At 42.9% G+C, this 18,514-nt stretch overlaps 1 protein-coding gene and 1 pseudogene across 1 annotated transcript in view; both read left to right on the forward strand.

The window, feature by feature from the left end:
- Ahcyl1 (adenosylhomocysteinase like 1) overlaps positions 1–5,215 on the forward strand; it is a 39,471-nt gene extending 34,256 nt beyond the window's left edge. Inside the window, exons 10-17 of the mRNA XM_090334381.1 lie at positions 632–720; positions 1,108–1,178; positions 1,495–1,589; positions 1,673–1,771; positions 2,080–2,148; positions 2,949–3,027; positions 3,817–3,937; positions 5,106–5,215. Coding sequence (XP_090190507.1) covers positions 632–720; positions 1,108–1,178; positions 1,495–1,589; positions 1,673–1,771; positions 2,080–2,148; positions 2,949–3,027; positions 3,817–3,937; positions 5,106–5,112 — 630 coding nt within the window. The 3' untranslated portion in view covers positions 5,113–5,215. The remainder of the gene's footprint in view (positions 1–631; positions 721–1,107; positions 1,179–1,494; positions 1,590–1,672; positions 1,772–2,079; positions 2,149–2,948; positions 3,028–3,816; positions 3,938–5,105) is intronic.
- An 11,697-nt stretch (positions 5,216–16,912) lies between these two features.
- LOC150061475 (U6 spliceosomal RNA) lies at positions 16,913–17,011 on the forward strand (annotated as a pseudogene).
- The last annotated feature ends 1,503 nt before the right edge of the window (positions 17,012–18,514 follow it).

Here is an 18,514-nt window from a genome sequence, read left to right on the forward strand (position 1 = left end):
GGCTCATGTGGTAGAGTTCTAGCTTTGAGAAAGCCCAAGGACCAGTACTCAGGCCCTAAATTCAAGCCCTAGGACTGGCAAAAAATAAAGTAAAATAAAACTTGGACTGCTAGACTATCTTTGCATAGATAACATTGCAAATGAGAGTTACCAGATTTTCTGCAGTAATAAATTAAGAAGTTTTAAGGCTGGAGGAGAAGCAGTAGAATACATGGCTCATGAGCACAAGGTTCTGAGTTCATATTTGTGATTTAAAAAAAAATCATTTTAGAGATTCCCTTCTTGAATGCTTGTTTGTTAAGCACATCACTTGTAATATGATGTAAATCAATGTTAATAAATTCTTTAATTAAAAAAAAATCTTTTCTATCAAACTATCCCAAGCAATTTCTAACTTGCTTGGTCTTGTTTCTTTGATGGTTACAGTTACCCAAACCACTAAATGACCTCTTTCACTGAGGTTCACAACATGATCTAGGTCTGTTTTCTGCTTTGATTTGTAGTTTCCCACAAGGGCTCACTAGATAATTGGTGATACCCAGAAGTTAACTCCTGTCTCCCAAAGAGCCTACCTGCCCTAGTGCCCGTGCCTCAGTGGACCTGGCAACCGGCCCTTTCTTATATTCTACAGGTAGGAAAGGGCTGCTGTGCTGCTCTCAAGGCCCTGGGAGCAATTGTCTACATCACAGAAATCGACCCCATCTGTGCTCTGCAGGCCTGGTAAGGATAGAGTGTAGATAATACCGTCAGGCTTGTTCTGAAAGTTTGTGGTTGATTCTATTAGTCATTTTTTGCCCAAATATCCAAGGGATGAGAAGACTAGGATTGCTTTGTTCCTTTCGTGCTAATCCTGGGAGTTTACTAGAACTTGTTGGCATTTTCTCTTCCTGGATGGAGTCTTAGGGTTAAAGAAAGCCTGCGTGTTTAGTTTAACCCAGTTTATTCCTGCCCCACCCCCCACTCTCCCTGGAGATAGCACTTTAACTCTAGAAGAGGATTTTGTTGTTTAATTTTGAAACCAGTTTGTGAAGTTTGAGACCATTGTCATCCTCCTCATTGCCCCAACTGCCTCTTTGTTTTGCTCAGTGTTTCTTCCTTTTCTTCCAGCATGGATGGCTTCAGGGTGGTGAAGTTAAATGAAGTCATTCGGCAAGTCGATGTTGTAATAACTTGCACAGGTAAGAGTCAGCAACAGTGCATCGGGAAAAATGCTTACTCCAAGGCAGAACCTCAAAAGGAACCAGACTGACTTTCGGACATGGAAGGTGAAACCTGTACTTTTGAAGTTCCAGCCCCAGAGTGAGCATCAAAACCTGAATATGTCTTTCAAAGGAAAAAGCCCTTTTTATACTACTTGATCTTTAACCCAAATAATGGAGCCAAAGAAGTGAACAGGCTCCTTACTGCCAGGTCTCTCCCATGTTCGCACTGAAAGCTAATCCATGCCTTTGCTGCCCAGCATCTCATTTGTCATTCCACCATCTTTACTTTCAGGAAATAAGAATGTAGTCACACGTGAGCACTTGGACCGTATGAAAAACAGTTGCATTGTGTGTAATATGGGCCACTCCAACACAGAAATCGATGTGGTGAGGCTTCCCCCAGTAGTTGCTATGCCTTTCTCCTCTGCCTTCCCTTAGAGCCACTGTCAGTGGTGTCTTCTTCCTTTCAGACCAGCCTCCGCACTCCCGAGCTGACCTGGGAGCGAGTTCGTTCTCAGGTGGATCATGTCATCTGGCCAGATGGCAAACGTGTCGTCCTCCTGGCTGAGGTACACATGCAAGAAACTGGAAGGGAGGGAGATCCACGGAGTAAGGGGAGGCAGAAGAAAATATTGAGCCTGAGTTTTTCTGAATTCTGTCTCTATACAGAGGTTTATTTCTCAAATGCTCTAGTCTCTAAAAGAGAAACAGTCCAGAAAAATTCCCTGACCGTAAATGATTGTGAGCCTTTCATACTCAGTGTGTTTGTTGAACATGGACTAAAAACCTATAGTCTTCCTCTGCCACGTGGGTATAAAGGCATTTGCTTCTTTATTTTTCCACTGGACTCTGAGAAAAGGGTTTTTTTGTCTCCTAGGGTCGCCTGCTCAATTTGAGCTGCTCCACAGTTCCCACCTTTGTTCTATCCATCACAGCCACAACACAGGTATATGGCAGCATTCCTATATTTTCTGTACTGAAACATGCAGAGTGCAGAGCTAGGCATAGATCAGAGCTCTAATGCGAGTGCTGCACTACATTCTTAGTGAGCTGCATGTGTGTGTGTGCATGAGTATGTGTGTCTTTTTGAAACTTAGACCTTTTCTAATATAGAAAAGAGTCATTAGTGAGCCAGACAATGATAACTCCTACCTATAATCATGCTATTCAGGAGGTGGAGAGCTGAGGATCAAGGACTCATAAGGCTTATCTCTAGTTAGCCACCAGAAAACCAGAAGTGGAACTGTGGCTCAAAGTATAGAATGCTAGGACAAAAAACTCAGGGACAGAGCCCAGGCTCTTGAGTTCAAGCCCCATAACCAACCAAAAAATAAAGTTATTAGTGAAAACTCTGTGGTTGTACATGCCTATAATCTTAGCAATTAGCAATCCATGGTAGAAAGATCTTAAATTCAAGGTGGGCCTGGGCTACATAGTGAAACCCTGGCTCATCAAATAACAAGGAAGGAAGAAAGGATCATTTAGCATTTGTGTCTGACTTGGCTGTCCAGTTGAGAATATCCTGTTCCAGCTTTTTCTCTGTTTTTAGTTTGTTCTTTTATCAGCTGGTAAACCAACTAACTGTCTTAGGGTATGTGCTGGCATTTCTTATAGGCAGAGACCTGGGTGTTGTCATTTGGCAGGTTACTGCAGTGCTTACCTTAAATTCCTGTTAAAACTAGTTTTATTTTTATGTCCCTGTCTAAGAACTATTTTTGTCTTCTGGCCCTCCTTTTCCCACCCTAGGCTCTGGCACTGATAGAACTCTATAATGCACCTGAGGGGCGATACAAACAGGATGTATACTTGCTTCCTAAGAAAATGGGTGAGTGAAAAGTGGTGTATCCCCTGTTGGTTGAGGAATACTAGTTTCAGAGTCCAGGTTCTGTCTTTTCTTCTAGTGAATACTAGTAGATTGATCTTAGGAGATCAGTGCACCTCTGTTACTTGATCAGTAAAGTGAGAATGATACTATGTACATTACAGAAGTATAGAAAGTACTGTAACTAGTGAACAACAGTGCTTAGTACGATGTAAGGTGTAGATGATGCTCTTCTTCTACAGTAACCTTTGGAAGGCAGTAAACTTTCCAGAGCAACTGATAGAGCCTGAGCCTTTTACCCCATCTCATTCTTGATTAGCAGATTGGTTTTGATCTATCCTCTGTCACCCCAGAGGACAGCCATGCTTTGTTTATACAAGTGTTCCATTGCTGACCTTGGCCTTTTTACATAGTACCCTCTTACCATCTCATCTCCTGGGGCCAGCCCCCCAAAATGGCCTCACTTTAAGCTAAAGAACAAACCAAACCAAAAATAAAAATACAAACTTGCTCTCCTCCAGTGCCTTGTTTCAGATTGACTTTTTAAATTAATATTCTCATTAAAGTCAGGCTTATCTATGGAAAAGCAGTTTGTGTGAGCTACCTTAGAAATCCATGATCCTGAAGTTTGAAGCCTTTACAAATCAGGTTTAGCATGTATTTCAACTTGTAGATTCTTTTGAAGTTATTTCATCTTTCGTCTACCTCAAAAAGCTTCCAATGAACATAAGGGTAGGCATGCCTAAGAGGCATATTTGACAAGGAGTCTGCTCCCCTGCTGCTTCCTCCTAGATGAGTATGTTGCCAGCTTGCACCTGCCATCTTTTGATGCCCACCTGACAGAGCTGACAGATGACCAAGCAAAATACCTGGGACTCAACAAAAATGGGCCATTCAAACCTAATTATTACAGGTAACTTGGGGAAAGCAGTGAAGAGTTCTTTAATGAAATAACCAGCATAGCCAACCAGCTTTTTTCTTTTTTTTTTTTTTATTGTGTGTGTGCGTGTTTGTGTGCGTGTGCGTGTGCATACATGTGAGCGTGTGTGCACACAGGAATGCATGCTAATGCTGGGGGCTTTAACTTAGAGCCTAGGTAGTGTCCCTTAGTTTTCTTGTTCAAATCTGACTCTCTACCATTTGAGTCACAGCTCCATTTCCAGGTTTTTTGCTAGTTAATTGGAGATAGTCTCTTGGGTTTTTGTTTGTCTGCCCAGATGGCTTCAAACCCTGATCCTCAGATCTTAGTCTCCTGAGTAGCTAGGATTACAGGCATGAGCCACTGGCACCCAGCAGCAAAGACCAGCTGCTATACCTAATTTTTTAAAAAGAATAAGAAAGTTGGGCGCTGTGGTTCAAACCTGTCATCCTAGCTACTCAGGAGGCTGAGATCTGAGGATCAAGGTTCAAAGCCAGCCCAGGCACAAAAGGACCTGAGACTCTTATCTCCAATTAACCTCTTGAAAATGGGAAGTGGATCTTAGCTCAAGGGTAGAGTGGTAGCCTCGAGCTAAAGAGCTCTGGGACAATGTCCAGGCCCAGGGATAGGGTGGTAGCCTTAAGCTGAAGAGCCTGAGGACAGCACCCAGGCCCAGAGTTCAAGCACCAAGTCCCACCAAAAAAAAAAGAAAAGAATAAGAATTCTTCAAGTTAACAGGGGTGGTTGGGGGTGGGGTTCCATGATGAAGAGTGCTTACACTATCTCTGGACTGATTCCAAGAAATTAACTGGGTAGGTAAAAAAAAACTGTGGTAGATGCTGAACAGAGTGATGAATCTGTGGGGCTTGAATCTCACCCCAACGACTGATGTATTTGGTCTGGGATGAAGGTCTAGCAAACTTGTCTTGTAAAAGCTCCCCACATTATTCTAATGCATAGTCAGGGTTGAAGCCATTGACTTACATTAGAAAGAAATGCCACAAATGGTATTGTCAAAGACAAATGGTACCTATGATTGATTACCTATGGGAATACCCTGCCTGGGTCAGGAAGGGCCCTATGAAAGGTGCTCTGTTTCTGCTTCTTCTGTTGGATATCTCACGTGGAACATATGTTAACTGGTCCATCTTTTTCCTTACAGATACTAACGGACCATATTACCAACAACCAGTCCATATGAACCCACAACTCTAAAAGAAATATTTTTTAAGATAACTTTTTATTTTCTTTTTATTCCTTTCCTGTTGATTTTTTTCTATATTGTCATTTTTTGTTTTGGTTTTCTTTTCATCTCATTATCCAAGTTTTACAGACCATACAGGAACGTGGCTTCAAGGTTCCTTCATTGAGCCTGGGATTCGGGTTTCCTCCCCTCCTAGTCAGTCAAGGATTTTACTTTTCCAGCCCAGAAAGGTGATCATTTCACTACCATTTCTGGGGACTTTAGTCATGATGAGGTACCTTGTTAATAGGAAATGCTAAGGTACCTTTTATGTGGAACAATCTGCAATGTCTAAATTGCCTTAAAAGAGCCCATTTATTAGCTGCTGAAATCCGGGCTCTTTCACTTCTTCAGAGGAGCAGGAATAATAGCTACCTGCCAGGTAGATGTAGGTGGTGCATGTCAATTTTCCTTAGCAGTTCCTGGCCTTTGCTCTGTGTGAAGGTAAGGGGTGGGCTTCAGAGAATGCCCCTGGGAGGACTGCCTGTGAAGATGCAGCAGCCTCCCGGCCTGGGTGCCACCCAGCCTCCACTGTCTCATTTTTCTACTACTTAACAGACTACATTGTATCAAGTGGAACTTTGTCCCCTACCATTTATTTCTGTTGTTTTGTTTTACTTTTTAATTAAGGAAAATTTTAGTGTTAACACTGAGGAAATGCTCAGGTGGTCAGTTATCAATTTCTCTTTTGAACCTTTGAAGTAAAGCGTGGAGAGTTGAGTCTAGAGAAACTGTAGTCTCAAACTCTGATGAGTCTCTCTGTTTCTAGCTCATCATTTTTATAGCATCAGTGAACTGGAGCCATAAGCAAATTGTTTCTGCCATGCCCCATACAGCTTATGCTGAAGGCAAATTTCTTGAGCCATCACTCAGTATAAACACAGTGAGCTCTATCTTTAGAGTTTGTCCCTTAAGAGCAAATTTTTGGTCAGCTGTGCTTCTGCAACCTAAAATATTTAAAGGGAGGTAAGTGTAGATAGAAGAATGATAAATGGGGCCACAGTAAAATGTATATGTCTGGGACTTTAGCTGCTGTCTGATGCTTGTTTTACGGAAGTGATACCATTTTTGGTTGACACATCCACAAAAAAGTTGATGAACAAAGATCTTAACAGTTTTGCTGTAGAGAAAGCAACCAGAATACATCCTGGCTTATTCTCCAAAAGAATACCCAGAAACTTCTCAAAGATCGAGACAATATCCATGCCATGCACCCTGCTTACCAGCATTTCTGCATGGTCAAATAAGCTTTAAGTATATAATTATTCAGGATTTTAAATCCTCAACTGGTTCTAGCTTATAGTCCTTCAAAGCTGGGCTATGCATTAGTGCTAGATAATAGAAATTCTTAACTTCTCTCCACTGATCAGAGAAACAAATGCTAAAAACAGGAATATTAAAACAGCTTTTGCCCTGCAGCTTCCTAGCAGGGGATGAATACCTTGCCAAAACTTTTTCCCCTTCTCCTCTCCCATTTCACCCCACCCAGTTCCTTTTTCTTGCCAGTGTGGCCATGCTTGCTTCTCTGTAGATGCTAACAGTTGAAGCCCTTATCCCAGGGCACTTAACCAGCCAATCAGAACACCACATCCACTGGGGAGATAACCTGGCCAACACTGTATCCATGGGATCAGCTCTGCTAGAGGGAAGGGGTCTAGATCCAGCTGCCCTCTGATCCCCTGTCTCTTGCTATGTCTGTAGGAATAATAGGGCTCTGTCTCTGTCAAGCCATGTAACAAAGGACACTGTGGGAAAAAAAAAAAAATCTGGCATCAGAGGGAGTATACGGAAAGCAACTTGGGAGGAAATGTTCATTTTATATTGAATGATTTTTAATGAATGCAATATTAATCCTTGCAGATCAGCAATAATCATTAAAGTCAATTAAAATGGTAAGATCTTATTGATAATCTGTGTCTTTCTTGGTTGAATAGTAGCTTTGAGCTGAAGAACTTAGGGACAACACCCAGGTCCAGGGGTGGGGCAGTAGCCTTGAGCTGAAAAACTCAGGGACAGCACCCAGGCCCAGAGTTCAAGCCCCGTGACCGACCAAAAAAGAAAAAAAAAACTGAGGGACAGCGCTCAGAGTTCAAGCACCACAACCAAAACAACAACAACAACAAAACTGGGCTCAAGCCATCTTCCTGCTTTAGCCATCTCATAGGTACAGAAGCATCTTACATTTTTACAGTTTGTGTTGGGGCCTGGTCCCTTGGATGTCACTATTGGGAGGTACCATGGATCCTTTGGAAGGTAGTACATGTAGGAGGTGATTGAATCACTGTGGGCTTGTTCTCTTGGAGGGGATGATGGAACCTTTCCCATTACTTTGTCCTTTTTCGTTCCTAGCTGAGGAGGTGAGCAGTTCTGCTCTGCTTTACATTCCTGTCAAGTGCTGTTCACTCTTAACATTGCACAGTCGAGCATGGGCTGAGTTATCCTCCAGAACTGTGAGCTGAAGTAAGGCTTTCTCACTGTAAGCCCAAAGACCCACAACAACAAAACACACACACACACCCCCAAAGACCCACAACAACAAAACACACACACATACACATATACACACAAATTCGGGAAGGTGGGCACTGATGGCTAATACCCATAATCCTAACTACTAAGGAGAATAGAACCAAAGGGGCAAGGTTAGAAGCCAGCTTAAGGAAACAAATTCTTCAAACTTGTAACCAGTAAAAATCAAGAAATGGTGGTAGAGTGCCAGCCTTGAGTGAAAGAAGCCAAGTGAGCGCAAGAGGCCCTAAGTTCAAGCCCCAAAATCAGCATCAAAAATAATGATAGAAGCTGGGTGCAGTAGTTCACCCCTTGTAATCCTAGCTACTCAGGAGGCTGAGATCTGAGGATCCCAGTTCAAAGCTAGTCTGGGCATTAAAGACTGTGAGACTCTTATTTCCAGTTAACCACTAGAAGTGGCGCTGTGGCTCAAGGTCAGTAGCCTTGAGCTGAAGAGCTCAGGGACAGCACCCAGGCCCAGAATCCAAGCCCAAAACGACCAAAAAAAAAAAAAAAAAGGTAGATAAAGATTGATAGATTAAAGATTAAAGAGTTACTTAAAAAAAAAATAAGGATTATTGAAGGCCTTTACTCCCAAGTATGTCTGCCCCAAAGGCTGAGCTCATAGCCTTAACATGCTCCGTCAGTTAAGGAAATGAGCCAACAGGCAGACTCTACACATACCTTCATTCCCAAGGGGCCATATGGAAGGACAAGAGATTATTTACAAAAAGAAAAAAAATCCCCCAATACAATGTAGCACAAAGATCCTGGTCTTTTTTCTTTCTTTTTTTTTTTGGCCTGGATATTTTGAACTGAGACTTCTAAATTGCTAAGCAGACAATATACCACTTGAGCATACCTACATCCCATCCCGTCCCTCTTGCAGGTCATTTAAAAGCATTAGAAATGGCCATTGTAATTGCTGCTAGAGGTTTGGCTTAGTGGAAGAGCATGTGTGAGGCTATGAGTTAAATCCCCAGAAAAGCTCTTAGGCATGATAAAAGATAATATTAAAGGAAGTAATCTGACAGGGTAGCAAAAATAGCCATCCTAAAAACAGGACAAGGTGACATTCTCTCAGACAACTAAGAAGGAAGGTATGTCAAGTTGCTCCCAGCTGAAATAGATTTAAAAAAAAAAAAAACAACTTACAAGGGACTTTTAGAAGAATCCAGAAGGCCGGACACTGGGGGCATATACCCATAATCCTAGCTACAAGGCTGAGGTTTGAGGATCATGGTTGGAGCCTTTCAATTAACCACCAGAAAACTGAAGTGGAGCCCTGGCCTCAAGGTGGAAGAAGTGGGCCTCCACTGATTTGCTTCTATGATCCCAGATAACCAAGAGGCTGAGATCTAGAGGATCATTAAAGCCAGCATGGGGAGAAAAGTCCACAAGACTCATCTCCAATTAGCCAGAAAAATGCTGAGTTAGAGGTTTGGCAGGATAACCAAGTCAAGCTAGTATGGGGCTTGAAGTCGGCCTGGAAGCTCTTCAGCTCAAGGCTATTGTCCTACCCCTGGGCCTGGTGCTATCCCTGTGCTCTTCAGCTCAAGGCTTCAGCCCTACTCATTGAACCACAGCCCCACTTCCCATTTTCTAGTGATTAATTGGAGATAGTCTCACAGTCTTTAGTGTCTGGGCTGGCATTGAACCTCGATCCTCAGATCTAAAGTCTCCTGAGTAGCTCCAAGTAGGGTAGGTGAGCCACCACACACTGCTTGATTAATTTATTTTTAAATCCATGGTTGCTCTCCCTTGGGGAGGGGTGCTATAAATGCCTTAGTCCACAGAGCCTTTAGTAGGAAGAGGTTTTTCAAACTGTCAAACTGGTTACCAGTGACTCATGCTTGAAACTTCAGTTCAAAGCCAGCCTGGATAGGGAAGTCCGTGAGACTCTTAACTCCAATTAATCACCAAAAGGCCAAAAGTGGAGCTGTGGCTCAAACAGTAGAATGTTAGCCTTGAGCAAAAAAAAGCTCAGGGACAGTGCCCGGGCCCTGAGTTCAAGCCTCATGACTGGAGGAGGGCGCGCACGCACGCGCGCACGCACGCACACACACACACACACACACACACACACAGCCAGAGGTAGAACTGTCTCAAGTAGTAGAATACTAGCCTTGAGCAAAAGAAGCTCAGGGACAATACCCAGGCCCTGAATTCAAGCCCTGGACAAGCATACATACACACAGCCTTACAGTCTAGTTGATCAGAGGGTAATCCTTTCTGTATCAGGACTCTCTCCAGGGATTACCATTCTTTGTCATGGGAGCTGGTATGATCTTATCTCCACATCCACTTAATAGCTTGTTGCACCTGTTCTAGGTTGTTGAGACATTTGATAAGTACTGGAGTAAAAATAATGAATTGGAAAGCTGGGTGCCTATGACACTTGCCTGTAATCTTAGCTTATCAGAAGGTTGAAATCTGAGGATTGAGGTTCAAAGCCAATCCAAACAGGAAAGTTTGTGAGACAGACTCCAATCAAGCACCAAACAGCTGAAAGTAGAGATATGGCTCACCAGCCTTGAGCGAAAAAGCTAAAATTCAATGCCCAGGTCAAGTTCAAGACCCGGCGCTACACAGAAAATTTAAAAGGGTTAAAAAAAAACCCAAAACACCTAAATTACTTTTTAAATAATATCTGAAAAAGGCTAAGTTGTAAGATATCCTCAGAAGCTGTTCTTATCCTTGCAAGAGATATGGGAAGCAATTTTAAGCAAGACTCAGAATATTTTGGACATAACTTGACTAAGCCAGGCAAGTTTTGTTTGTTTGTTTGCTTGTTCCCCCCAGTCCATGGTATTGGATACTCTAGAAATAATTTACAATTTTTGTAAATATTGTAGAAATAATTCACAATTTTTACACCATTAAAATGTCACTACAGGGCTGAGTATGTGGCTCGAGTGGTAAAGCACCTGTTTTGCAATGCAAGGCCCTGAGTTCAAAGCCCAATACTACCATACATACCAAAATGTCACTACATCTATGGCCAAATTATTTCAAACCTTGGATAATGATTTCAAAGTCCAGAAGTCATCCACTTGTTGGCCTCAATGACCTAGATGACTTGCTAAGGGGGCACATGAGCTTGCTAACACTTCTAGTTGTCTGTATGATGTGCTACAAACTGGGTAAAAAGAACCTATACAACTGCTGTGAAGTCATGTTAAATGGATCCATTTGATATGATATCCAATGACGGTTCAGTTTGGAAGGCTGTAAATTCAGGCTTGCTCTCCCTAACTTGTGCCTAATATTCTTAGGTCCCTTGGTAGCTATTATTCTATTCTTTCTATTTAGTCCCTACTTTTTTTTTTGTCAGTCATGGGCATTGAACTCTGGACCTGGGTGCTGTCCCTGAGCTCTTCAACTCAAGGCTAGTGCTCTACCAATAGAGCCACTGTATCAGTTCTGATTTTCTGGTGGTTACTTAGAGGTAAGAGTCTCTACAAACTTTAGTCCCCAGGCTGGCTTTGAACCATGACCCTCAGATCTCAACCTCCTAAGTAGCTAGGATTACAGGCCTGAGCCACCAGTGCCTGGCTTAGTTCCTACTTTTTTTTTTTTTTTTTTTTGTCAGTCATGAGGCTTGAACTCTGGGCCTGGGCGCTGTCCCTGAGCTCTTCAGGTCAAGGCTAAGGCCCTACCCCTTGAGCCACAGCTCCACTTCCCATTTTCTAGTGATTGGAGATAAGTCTCACATTCTTTTGTGCCCGGGCTGGCTTTGAACCAAGATTCTCAGATCTCAGCCTCCTGAGTAGCTCGGATTATAGGCATGAGCCACCTCACCCAGTTAGTCCCTACATTTTTAACCATGTTGTATCTTGCAAATTTCAACAGTTCCATGCTTAGGTGATGGTCTTGAAAAGTTGGTTTCCAGTTCATTAACAGCCACCTACAGTACACCTACATCAGAGAGCCAGTAATTTCCACTGCCAAGGTAGGCAGGATTGACTGCCCTAAGCTCAGCAGGAAGAACTTCTGAAAGTTAGCCGTTCAATCTTCCACAACCGTGGAAGATTAAGGGATAGAAATCTCCAAGGGGAACTGAAGGGGAATGAGGAAGGGTAAATGGCATGAAGAAAGAGCTAACTGCGTGACTGCCAATGGATGATGCAATGGCAAAGTCACATTACATCACGGTGTCATATGATCACTCAAACTGAAAAGCAAGACTTTGCTAGGATCAATATGGGTGACAGAAATGACCACTAACTGTCCTTTGCTTCATTATAATGGCCTTTCTGTGTTATTAGCACTGTGGATTTGGCTGTTCCTATCATGCACCTGGTGTGATGACACATCTGAGAATCCTACATAAGGACATGAAAAGGAAATAAACTATCCTAGGAAAATGCCAACCCAGTCTGGAAAATCCCCATCTTAGCCCATGAGTAATTCCCCTTCCATTAGCGTTTGTCATAGAGGTCCTGGCAAAAACCTCAGTGGATGTGACTCATTCTAAGAATGGCCACATTCACCCGGTGTGGCTTTTGCTTTGTAATACAAGCTCACTCCCGATTGCTTGTTTTGTCTCATCTGTGATTTTTTTTTCCCTGATGGTGACAAAAGCCTGGAAACACTAAGCAAAGGCTTATCTATCTCTGCTTGAGAAGCATCCCTTCCCAAGTCACTTATCTCAGTCACTTACACCATTAAAAACTACGGATGCTGCCAAATTCCAGTGGTTCACACCTGTAATCCTAGCTACTCAGGAGGCTGAGATCTGAAGATCAAAGTGCAAAGCCAACCTAGGTAGAAAAAGTCCATAAGACGCTTACCTCTGATTAACCAGCAAAAAGATGAAAGTGAAACTGTGGCTTAAGTGAGAGAGCACTAGCCTTGAGCCAAAAAAATAAATAAAAGCTAAAGAACAATGTGTAGGCCCTGAGTTCAAGCTCCAGTACTCATATATATGCACACCAGAAAAAAAGACTGTGGATATTTGCTGCCAAATAAACTTGTGCCAAATTTCAGGGGAAATATAAACTTTTAGAATGTTTTGAACTTTGGAGATGTAACCCTAGCCTTTCTCCTGAGTTGCCTTGAGGTTTCCCAAAGGTGGGTTTTCAGGAAACTGCCCCATAGTTCTCATTTTCCAGAAAAGACTTTTTTTTTTGGTGGGGGGGGCGGATCATGGGGCTTGAACTCTGGGTCTGGGTGCTGTCCCTGAGCTCTTCAGCTCAAAGCTACCGCCCTACCCCTAGAGCCACAGCCCCACTTCCAATTTTCTATTGGTTAATTGGAGATAACTAATTGGAGACTTTAGTGCCCAGGCTGGTTTTGAACCCAGCATCGATTCTTTCAGCAAAAGAACTTGACGCAGGCAACAGACGCAAACAGTGACTGCCATGCCATTCCTTATGCCCCTAAGTACAGACTCAAGCAACCATGAAATGTACTCTTTTTCCCAGACCAAAGGTCCATACTTAGATCCCCAAAGATTCTGATGAGCAGGTCACCCTTATGCTCTTGATCTGATGGTTTTGGTTTGTGAGTGTGTGTGTGCCACCAGCAGGGAGCTTATACTTGGGACCTCACATTCTCACTTGGCTTTCTTTTTTGCTGGTCCTGGGACTTGAACTCAGGGCCTGAGCACTATCCTTAGCCTTTCTTAAGGCCCAAGCTTTACCACTTGAGCCATAGCACCACTTCCAGTTTTTTCTATGTATGTGGTACCAAGAAATCAAACCCAGGTCTTTGTGCATGCTAGGCAAGCACTCTACCACCAGGCCAGGCTCCTGGCCCCTCTCACTTGGCTTTCTTGCTCAAGGTTGGTGCTGTGCCACTTGAACCCCAAGCTCACTTCTGGCTTTTTGGCCATTAATTAGAAATAAGACTTTTTTGCCCAAACTAGCTTCAAATTGGGATCCTCAGATCTCAGCCTCCTGAATAGCTAGGATTATAGACATGAGCCATCATCTTTTAAAAATTTTGTTTTGTTGTTTTAATTTTTGCAAGGCTCACAATTAGGTTGCCTTGGGTCACAGAGGGGAATTTGAACTTGGGCTTTTAAACAATGTTGTAACAATTAAGACTATAATTATTAATGGAGACAGACTGAATGCATTTTGCACTATGAGAGGGCAGTAAGCTTTCGGAAAGTCAGAGGAATATTATGATTTAAATATAAAATGCCCCCTCATCCCCATGGGCTCAAGTATAAAGCCTAGGTCCCCAGTAAATGGTGCTGTTTTGGAGATTCTGAAAATTATTTTAGGAACTGGGGCCTAGATGGAGGGAGATGGGGCCTTGAAGTAACATGATGGTGTATGCGTGGAGCTAGATCATCACTATCCCCTTTCTATCTTCTGTCTGTTTACTGTCTAACATGAAGTGAATGTTTCTCATCCTATGCCATAAACACCTTCAATTTGTTAGCACCCTGACCTGCCTTCAGCAATAATCCCATCAAGTTGTCATCTCAAGATTTAGACAAAGCCAGTTGAGGTGGCTCACTCTTGTAATCCTACCTATTCAGGAGGCTAAGATCTGAGGATCATGGCTCAAAGCCAGCCCAGGCACTTCTAAAGTTCGTGAGACACTTACCTCCATTAACCACCAGAAAACCAGAAGTGGGGCTGAGGTTCAAGGGAAAGGGCAGTAACCTTGAGCTGAAGAGCTCAGGGACAACACCCAGGCCGAGATCAAACCCCACAACCAACAAAAAAAACACTTAGACAATTATTCTACTATTAATAACATTAAAGTACAAAAAAGAAAGAAAGAAAGAAAGAAAAAGAAAAAACAAAACAAAAAACGAGCAGCCAGTACCAGTGGCTGTAATCCTACCAACTCAGGAAGTTGAGGATCATAGTTCAAAACTAGCCCAGGAAGGAGCCAGGAGTTTGGCCTAGTGGTAGAATGCCTGCCTAGCATGCATGAAGACCCGGCTTTGATTCATTGGGCCACATACATAGAAAAAAGCCAGAAGTGGTGCTGTGGCTCAAGTGGTAGAGCTCTGGTCCTGAGAAAACCTAAGAACAGTTCTCAGGCCCTGAGTTCAAGGCTGAGGACTGGCAAAACAAAAAACAAAAACAAAAACTAGCCCAGGCAGAAAAGTACCTATGAGACTCTTACCTCCAATAAATGAACTCAAAAAAAGCTGGAAGTGGCACTATAGCTCAAGTGTCAAAGTGCTAGCCTTGAGCACAAAAAGACTCAGCTAAAGGACAGCACCCAGGGCCTGAGTTCAAGCCCCAGGACTGGCAAAAGAAAAAAATCCTCCTTAGAGGACAAAGATTTGGGATTTTATCAAGATAATTGCTTGGATCTTCTCTTAATTTTGTTGGTCTTTCGGGTAAGAAATTAAATCTTGACAAAATCAAGTTAAGCATCTGTTTATAAGTTTTTGAAGTGATTGTTTTAAGACTGTTATTAAATAACTATTATGAGTGAGTCTACCACATTTATCATCCTAAATGTCTATAACTACACATGTATGAGCTATGTGTCTAAACCTTACCTAAATGTTATGCAAACATTTACAAGGAATACACGTAAAATGGCCTTCAGGTGTTCTATTTTATGTAATATACATTACATCTGGACCTTCAGCATATAAAAATGGTCAATAAAACTTTTGGCATTTTAGCTGGGCATGGTGGCTCATGCCTGTAATCCTAGCTACTCAGGAGACTGAGATCTGAGGATAGAGGTTCAAAGCCAGCCTAGGTACTAAATACCGTGAGACTCTATCTCCAATTAACCACCAGAAAACCAGAAGTGGCACTGTGGCCTATATGGTAGGGTGGTAGCCTTGAGCTGAAGAGCTCAGGGACAGTGCCCAGGCCCAAAGTTCAAGTCCCATGACTGACAAAAAAAAGAGTAGTTTATATGGTTTTATTATTTAGTAGTTTATATGTTCCATTGAAACAGCACACAAATCATGACCCATCTGGCAAAAGGACCCTTCCTGGAACATCCCAGGAAGGGTCCCCACTCTGTCCCTCTCAGGGGAAGTAGCCTGGAACAGTCATTGTCCCAGTTCACTAAGAGCAGTTGGTAGAAATGAGAAAAAGAAAGAGAAACTATTACGTAGATAAGGATAAAAAGTGATGGAAATACAAGGCTTTTGGCCTATTGTTAGAGTGCTTGCCTAGCATGCACGAAGACCTGAGTTCGATTCCTAGGTACCGCATACATAGAAGAAAAAAAAAAGCCAGAAGTGGTGCTGAGGCTCAAGTGGTAGAGCTCTAGCCTTGAGAAAGTCCAAGGACAGTGCTCAGGCCCTGAGCTCAAGCCAAGGACTGGCAAAAAAAAAAAAAAAGAAAAGAAAAGTGATAGAAATAACATATGGCGGATAACATGTGGCCCATTGTGACACTTTGTGTTTCAGTAGTGCTTCAGGCCTGCTCAAATGCTTCTTCCTGCCCAAATGCTTCTGCTTCCTACTCAAACACTTCACATAATGACCATAGTTCCTGTGCAATCAATGAAAAGAGGTAGGTGGTGTGTGCACAGCCATTAGGCAATCATCCAAAAGCCCAGGGGAGAAGATATGGGCAGAGCCCTGTATTATAATAACTACTCTCCAAGAGGACACCACTAACCACTCTCCAAGAGGACGGCGTTGAACTCCTCTTTAAGTCCCTCTCCAGATGGAGAGCTTTCTTCCAAGGCTTTTCCTTCATTTTCAAATAAACATACTCTGTCTGTCTATCTGTCTGTCTCTCTCTCTCTTGCCAGTCCTGGAACTTGAACCCAGGGCCTGAGCACTGTCCTTGGGCTTTTTCCTCAAGGCTAGTACTCTGCCACTTGAGCCACAGCACCACCTCTGGTTAAACTCTCAGCCTTTGCTTACCTTAAACACTTTCCTGCCTTCAGAACAAATCTTTCTCTTAGAGGGTATCAAGATAAACTCATATTATCTGTCCTACAAAATTAATTTGTAAGAAAAAAGCATTTTTATTATCATTTTTCTGAACGATAGGATAAAGTAAGGTTACTGGCCTATATGGCTAAAAATTTTTTAAAAATTCAGTATTTGAGAAAATGACCAATCAGCAGCATACATAATAAAATTGCAACAACTTGGCTGGGAGTTTGGCCTAGTGGTAGAATGCTTGCCCAGCATACACAAAGACCCAGGTTCGATTCCTCGGCACCACATACATAGGAAAAGCCAGAAATGGTGCTGTGGCTCAATTGGTAGAGTTCTAGCCTTGAGAAAGCTTTAGGACAAGCCACAGGACTGGTGGGAAAAATTAATAAATAAAATAAAATTGGAAGGATACAGAAAGATTATCTTGGCCCCTGCACAAGGGCGACATGCAAAAAAAACATGGGAAGGGGTAATAATGTTCAAGAAGTATTGTACCCACTACCTTACGAATGTAACTGACAATAAAATACAAGAAGAAGAAGAAGAAGAAGAAGGAGGAGGAGGAGGAGGAGGAGGAGAAGAAGAAGAAGAAAGAGGAGGAGGAGGAGGAGGGGGGATGAAGGAGGAGGAGAAGGAGGAGGAGGAGGCGAGGAAGTAGCAGTGGCAGTCATGGTCATGGTAGCATCCTAGCTACTCAGGATGCTGAGATCTGAGGATCAAGGTTCAAAGCCAGCCTGGGCACAGAAGGACCTGAGACTCTTATCTCCATTTAACCTCTAGAAAATGGGAAGTGGGGCTTGGCTCAAGGGCAGGGAGGTAGTCTTGAGCTGAAGAGCTCAGGCCCAGGGGTAGGGTGGTAGCCTTGAACTCTTCTGAAGAGCTCAGGTTAGTGAAAAATCTTCCATTTTACATTTCTGGCATTACTTTTCCATATTCTGGGCCATCTTCCACAGTAATCCTTCAAGTCAGTTTTACCAGAAAACCCTTATCTTCCCTGACATCTCCTCATAGAAATGTTTCATCCATTGATCCTTCCCAATCCCTTGGTTTTTAATCTCCACTTGCCCTTGTTAGATTAAGAGTAAGGTTCAGTCTCTCTCCTGCTGAAAGACCTGGTTGGAGCGTTCCCAATACATAATACCATGTTCCTCTTTGAATAAAGCCTGCCCTACTATCTTTTTTTTTTCCAGTGCTGATACTAGGACTTGAACTCAGGACCTGGGTGCTGTCCTTTAGTTCCCTCAGCTTTTTCATTCAAGGATGGTACTCTTTCATTTGAGCCATAGCTCTACCTCTTGGCTTTTTGCTGGTTACTTGGAGATAAGAGTTTCATAGATTTCCTTGTCCAGGCTGGCTTCAGAACCATGGTCTTCACATAAGTCAGCCTCCCGAGTAGCTAGGATTACAGATGTGGCACACACTTCTTGCATGTATATACCTAAGTTTCTAAAATGAATGACACATTAATTGTACACACTTAGGGAGTACAGCGTGGCACTTGATTAGGTCAGAGTAATGGCCTTGTCTGTTTCCTCGTATCATTCTCTTGCGTGGGGAACATCTGAACTTCTCTATGAAGTTATTCTGAAACATCCAATTCACTGTTGTCAGCAGTGTGCCTAACCGAACATGAGAAGTTATGTCACCATCTGTGCTCTGGCCCCCGTTATCCACACCCTCTCCGTCCTTCCTTCACCCATCACTTATTACATGTGGTCTGATGTGTTCAGCCTGCTAGGCACCGTCCTAGATCACGACCCCTCCCCTCTATTCCGTGCTGCTCTCTGGAGCCTAGGAGACATGACTTAAGGGTGTGCTGAACTCATTTGTCAACACTGTGTCTCGGACTGGAGGCGGTACCCCCGTCACGTTCTAGGTTCTGCGTGCCTGAGTTCAAAAGCCACTAAGGGAACAAACGCACAGCGTGGTTTTTTTTTTTTTGTTTTGTTTTGTTTTTTTTGCCAGTCCTGGGCTTGAGCTCAGG

The sequence above is a fragment of the Megascapheus bottae genome, chromosome 6 (genome assembly GCF_031878675.1).
Source record: "Megascapheus bottae isolate mThoBot1 chromosome 6, mThoBot2.hap1, whole genome shotgun sequence".
NCBI classification, from domain to species: Eukaryota; Metazoa; Chordata; class Mammalia; order Rodentia; family Geomyidae; genus Megascapheus; species Megascapheus bottae.